This window comes from Lygodium microphyllum, chromosome 19 (assembly GCF_053477565.2).
Source record: "Lygodium microphyllum isolate KBCC chromosome 19, Lygodium_microphyllum_v1.1.10, whole genome shotgun sequence".
Taxonomy (NCBI): Eukaryota; Viridiplantae; Streptophyta; class Polypodiopsida; order Schizaeales; family Lygodiaceae; genus Lygodium; species Lygodium microphyllum.
The window spans coordinates 46,047,534-46,053,533 of record NC_141153.1 but is presented as its reverse complement, the minus strand read 5'-3'; the positions used below and the strand labels follow the sequence as shown (position 1 = coordinate 46,053,533).

The window sequence follows — 6,000 nt, the reverse complement described above, 5'->3', positions numbered from 1 at the left end:
TAACATGAGTATATGAGTAAATCAATCCCAACTTTAGATCTGGACTCAACAATAAAGTGTTTTGATAAAACAATTTTAAATTTTTCTAAGTGCTAAATGGGGATAGTAATACCCACTCAAATGTTGGACTATCAACTTTTAAATGTACGGATCTTCACAAACCTCACATTGCTTGGCAAAACCACCATGGTTTCATTAGTATTTGCAAGACAAGCCTTCCATTAATATGTGAAAATGAATCAATGATCATCGTGGTTTGAAAAGCACCACACTTATACACCCATTCATTATCATTGGAGAGCTCTTTATGTGATTGAGAAATTCGTAGGAATGCTTTTCCACAATAATGGAGCAGCAATGGTTGAGGACTTGTTTCCATTGGGCCCATAGGTTTGCAATTGGTACAAACACTAGCTGCGAATCAAATGAAACCTGTTTGCATGGTTAGTAATCTTATTTTTAAGTGTTGGTAATATAATTAATCAATATTGACAATAAATTGTACGACCACAAAACATATCTGCAAAAGTCTTGTAATTTGAGGGTTGCATTGTATTTTGAGGTAGTTTGCAACCCTGGTGGGCAATGTAGTCATCCATGACCTGATTTGGTTCTAGGTTTGGAACCAAGTGTGCTTCATGAGGCCATGGGAACCTGCAGATTCAGCACCCATATCAGATCTTGGTTGCGATCCAAAGATTGGTGGGACTAGGCCTTCCGTGGTTTTTACGCTCATCTTTACCTATTTCATATGTCCGTCCGCTCCGATGTGGTTGGCTGGAAGTCCCTTGAACATTTATCATCGACATTATCGACAAGCATTATATTAGTTCTGTGATGTTGTTGGTTAGCAATGCGACTGACACACTTTTAGCTTTTGGAGGGCACAACGGGAGATGTGGAAACAGACAGAGAGAGAGGAAGTCTGAGACAGCGAGAGAGAGAGAGAGAGAGAGAGAGAGAGAGAGAGAGAGAGCGCTTTCTGCACGTTTTGGGTCTTGGGTACAGTTTTGGCGGGTAAAGGGCGAAGTTGGTAAATTTGGAAGGTTGAGCGAGAGAGAGAGAGAGAGAGAGAGAGAGAGAGAGAGAGAGTGTGTGTGTGTGTGTGTTTACGGAAGAAATGCCGATGAGGACGAGGTAGAGCCACCGGAAGAAAGGGGTTAAGAGAGCTCAAGAAACCATTGGGGGGGAGAGAGAGAGAGGGAAAGAGAGAGAGAGTGTGTGTGTGTGTGATAGAGGAAAATGCTGAAGAGAGGAGGAGGTGAAAGCTGTCGAAGAGGGGTCCAGAGCAAGCTCAAGAAACCATTGTAGAGAGAGAGAGAGATGCCAGAAGGTTGTGGCCGTTTTGAGATGGCTTTAAGGGGGGCCAATGATAATAGCCATCATCATCATCATCATTATCATCATCATCCTTATCATCATCCGCAGCAAGCACAGCCGCAGGCACAGCAGCAGCAGGGACAGCCTCAGCAGCAGCGTGCAGTGCGGCTGAAGAAGGGGCTAGTGGTGGCGAAGCGGTTCGCGGACAGGGGAGGAGGAGCGGCGGGCCCCATCACGCCCGTGCCCAGCTGGAAGCTCTACGAGAATCCCTTCTACTACGACAGCTCCGCCGCAGCCCCTGCGGCGGCTTACGTGGCGACGGACAAGCAGCAGGACGGCGACGACCCGGACGATGACGATGGAGACGTGGACGGCCTCCAAGAAGAAGAGAGAAACAGAGCCGGCAGGGCAGCCCCCCCACCAGTCAAAGACCAGCAGCGCAGGGCTCCATCATCAGGGGAGCTTATTATGATGGCAGGGCACGGGCCCCTAGGGCAAAGCCCCGGCCAAGAAGCAGGAGAGGACGCTGCCGGTGGCCGCCGCCTCTTCGTCTCCGCCCGCAAGCTTGCCGCCTCCCTCTGGGAGGAGCTCCAGGAGGAGGTCCCTATCTCCGCCCGCGCTGGCCCACCCCTCCCTCCCTCCAAGCTCATCCCCCCGTTCTGCGTCCTCTTAGACCCCCCTGGTGCCAGCCCCCGCAGTCACCTCCAGTCCCGCCCCTCCTCCATCTCCGACTCGCCCGATTCTGCAAAGCAGCATCAGCATCATCATCATCATCAGCAGCAGCTACATCGCAAGGTACCTTCATCAGTTTTAAACATTTTCCCACACGATCCCAAATTTCTTGAACCCCTGGAACAGAACATTATGAGCCTCTGCAAGCGAGTTACCATATGCCTAGCTCATTACACCTGAAGCATATGGGACACTCGCAGCTCATCACAGCAGGGGATGGGGTTTGCAAGCACACGGGACACCTGCAGTCCCTGTCCTCCATTTCAATTGCAACATGCTAGGTTTGGGGTGACTCTGTTGCAGGAGCTCATAATGTTAGATACTAGTACATGGGCACATTTCCAAATTACTAACGTGTGTGTTACCCTGCCCTCCCCACACTTCTCTCTGTAATACCCTTCTTGTTTCTTGTTTCTTGTTTCTTGCAGATCCCCAACATGCCTTCTACCACTCATAGCCCCCAACCCCCCACTCTCAGCCCTCCCCTCAAAACCATCACCCTTATGCGCCCTGCGACTGCTTCTGATCACACCCCCCTCCGCCCCAAATCCGCAGTCCAACCCCCTCCCAACCAGGTACCTATGTAATTACAATAAGATCTAGCTCCATTTGCAGCATTGCTACACCCATCCCTCTCTAACCTTCCCTCTATATTTTTGTTTTCTGGCAGGTCATCCCCATTGGTCAGTTTACTCCTGGCAGTTTGGAGCTCTCGCCAGAAGTTGGTGTTATCCCCTCTCCCCATAAAGTTTTGAATCGGCCGGGCATCCTAGATGATGCTAATGCTTCTGTCATCTCCTCCCTTCGTTTTGATCTTCAATGTGCACGTGCCCGCATTCTGGAGCTTGAAGCCACCCAAAAGTCTGCACGCAAAGAGGTTGAGTCTCTTCTCAAGAGATGTGCAGATGAGCGGTCAATGATGAGAAACAGGGAGCAGGAAAAGATTCAAGCAGCTGTGCAAATCTTGAAGGAGGAGCTTGAGAAGGAAAAGAAAGCCCGAAAGAAGTTGGAAGTAGAGAATAAGAAGCTATCTATCCACCTTGCTGATGCAGGGAAAGCTACTTTACAAACGGAAAAAGAGCTGGACAAGGAGAGGAAGGCCAGACAACTGATGGAGGATGTGTGTGATGAGCTTGCAAAAGAGATTGGAGAAGACAAGGCAGAGGTTGAAGAGCTTAAAAGAGAGCATGCCAAAGCAAGAGAGGAGATGGAAGAGGAGCACAGGATGCTGCAAATGTCTGAGGCTTGGAGGGAAGAGAGAGTTCAAATGAAGCTTTCTGAGGCAAGAGTAGAGGTAGAACAGAGATGCATGGCCCTGGATGAGCTAAAATTTGAGCTTGCAACAGTCTTGAACACCTGGAAGGCATGCCAAGCTGGTGCTCGCCTCATGCAGGATTTTGATGCAAGTCATGCTCAGAGCCTAGTAGAGGCTGCAGGGAAGTTGCAAGCCTTTGCATCTGGTCCAATGCACTTACCTGAAGACCTGCCTGATCATGCCTTTCAATCTCAAGTTAACACAGGTTCATCTGAAGATGAATCTGAATGTACACAAGTAACAAGGGGTCTTCAGCTCTCACATTCCAGAAATGAACCGGAACCATTCGTGAATGCCGAGTCTAAATGGGCTTCTCTGGCCTCCACTCTACAGGCAAGTGAGGAGTCTGATTGGGAAATGCATGTCCCTCCACAGACCCACTTAAATATGCCAGGTAAGTCTTGGACCAATCGTAGGCACTCCTCAAGGAGGAGGAGAAATGTGGCATCCATTAGATCTCATGGCAGCAGAACGCAAGATCTTGATAGGATGCAAGGCAAGGATAGAGGAACACAGGACATGAAGGATAAATTAATCACAGGGAAGGCCTATTATGAAGGTGTCAAAGTTATCAGAGAGGATGGGGAAAGCAATGAACTTGAAAACAATGGGTTTCAGTTAGGAGTTGAGAGTGATGGTGACACTAGCAAATGGGACTATGCAAGTGAGAGCACAGCAGGCCTTAGACAGGAAGGAGTCTGGAGTGCAGATGACAATGAAAGGGGAAGCATAAATGGCAATGGCATCATGTGGCAAAGCAACAGTGAGGAGAACAATGGGTCAGAACAGTCCATGGAGCTGAGGAAGAGCACATCCAGACCCTCAGATAGCAGATTTGATAAAGGTGGGAGTACTTCAGGATGGCCTGAGCAGGGTCATCCTGGCCCTGCTGCCAGTCATAGAAAGTTCTCAAAGAATGGTGGCTTTTACTCAAAGGATGAGAGTGAAACATCATCTGCAGGGCGCTCTCCAGTATATAAGCAGTTTGTAGCCAGCCCAGGCTTCAGGGGTCAAAAATCGAGTTGCCCCCAAGTAGAAGCCAACAGCCACAGCTTAGCTAAAGGTAGAAGAGTGTCTATAGATGCCATTGATCAATCCAAGCCCTTCAGAAGCAATAGCTTGAAGGCCAAGCTTCTTCTAGAAGATAGTATGGATAATACAGGCCGTCAGAGTAGACGTATAAAAGGAGGAAAGCATATACGATAACAGCAAACAGTGTAAAAGAATAGGCAAGTTGGTATGGACATCCTGACGGAGTATCAGAATAGACATGCTGGAGATTGTGTTATCAAGGGGGGTTACTTTGACTAATAGGGCTTTATGTGGCTGAATGAATTATCATGACTACCTATCAGACTGGTTCTTGCTGCTAGCACTAATGCTCTCTTCACTGTATGATTTACAAAGTGCCTGTCGAAGCATGAAATCATGGCAGCTGAACCAGATACACTGTCACCGACTGAAAACAAGGTGTAAGTATGCGCCATCCTCATATCCTATAAAAAGGATGTTGGATGGAATATTGACTCTTCTGGTGAATGGTGGCGTGGAAGGTCTGCTACTGCATTATCCAGCCTAATTCTCTGCATGTCTCAACTTAAAAGCTGGCATTTCTCTCTCTCTCTCTTTCTCTCTCTCTCTCTCTCTCTCTCTCTCTCTCTCTCTCTCAATCAAACCAAAAAAGGAGGCCTTCATTCTGTGTTTACACTTCGTATACAAGAGTAGCTGCACATGCATTCCATACTGCCCCCAATGTGCTACTCAATAATTATTAAAGCAGTGCAGGACCCAGGTATGGGTTGAGCTGTTTGGTGATGCGACAGCTTTTAGTCCATTCCTGTCCTCACAGTGTCTGCACTCTCCAAGCTGTGCCCTCAATGGAGTTACAGTAAGTGGGCCTGTATAGCATGAATGATCTTCTACGCAGGATACAAAATAGAATTCTTTGGTTTTCTACCCGCGGGGCTGTTAATGGATTGCATGAAGATAATCGATGCTCCTTATTGGTAGAATCTATCTGTATAGAGGGTAACAAAGGATCTTTTCAAAAATCTAAAGTAAACTATTTTCAATTTCTTGCCAGAGAAATCAAAATAGTATAATTGGGAGAACGACTAATAGCAGCAAGAAGAGTAGATCTAGCTTTGGTGGGTGACATCGACACAACTATGGGCTCCTCCATCAATCCCTTGTTGTCTTCCACATGTGCCTCGTTTTCCTAAGCACGCTAGGGTCATCAAGGAAAGATGTGTTTAACTTAAAAGGAAGGATTCCTTATGAACCTCCCCCAACCAGTATCTTGAAAGTCATTTGTAGAGTACAATGGTCAGATCGCATGACCTCAAGGACTGTAAATATGCAATCTGAGGATAGCCATCAAGTGTTATTGGTGTATACCCGATCTCGTCATGTTCCCCTCCACTACCCCTCTGTTTGATGGTTATGCTAGGGAAAAACTTAAGTGACACTATGAAACAACCAATTACACATGCCAATGCATGGTAGTTTGCCCTTTCTATTGAAAGCACGCTACCTTTCCCATGAGACTGCTCCCCCTCATCAATTGTCATATTTGAACTATGAAGCATAAATATTGGTTGAGGTTGATGCTTAATAGAGAGCAAACTCCGTTG

At 47.2% G+C, this 6,000-nt stretch overlaps 1 protein-coding gene across 1 annotated transcript; it reads left to right on the top strand.

The window, feature by feature from the left end:
• Window positions 1-941: 941 nt before the first annotated feature.
• On the top strand, window positions 942-5,005 carry LOC148019821 (uncharacterized). Its single transcript, XM_087700002.1, has 3 exons — window positions 942-2,115; window positions 2,481-2,627; window positions 2,723-5,005. The coding sequence occupies exons 1-3, from the start codon at window positions 1,324-1,326 to the stop codon at window positions 4,571-4,573; spliced, it is 2,790 nt and encodes a 929-aa protein (XP_087556128.1). The 5' UTR covers window positions 942-1,323; the 3' UTR covers window positions 4,574-5,005.
• The last annotated feature ends 995 nt before the right edge of the window (window positions 5,006-6,000 follow it).

Coding starts and splice junctions, on each gene's coding strand:
- LOC148019821 (XM_087700002.1), top strand. CDS start 1,324: ATGCCAGAAGGTTGTGGCCGTTTTGAGATGGCTTTAAGGGGGGCCAAT. Junction 2,116..2,480: donor AGCAGCAGCTACATCGCAAG/GTACCTTCATCA, acceptor TGTTTCTTGCAG/ATCCCCAACATGCCTTCTAC. Junction 2,628..2,722: donor TCCAACCCCCTCCCAACCAG/GTACCTATGTAA, acceptor GTTTTCTGGCAG/GTCATCCCCATTGGTCAGTT.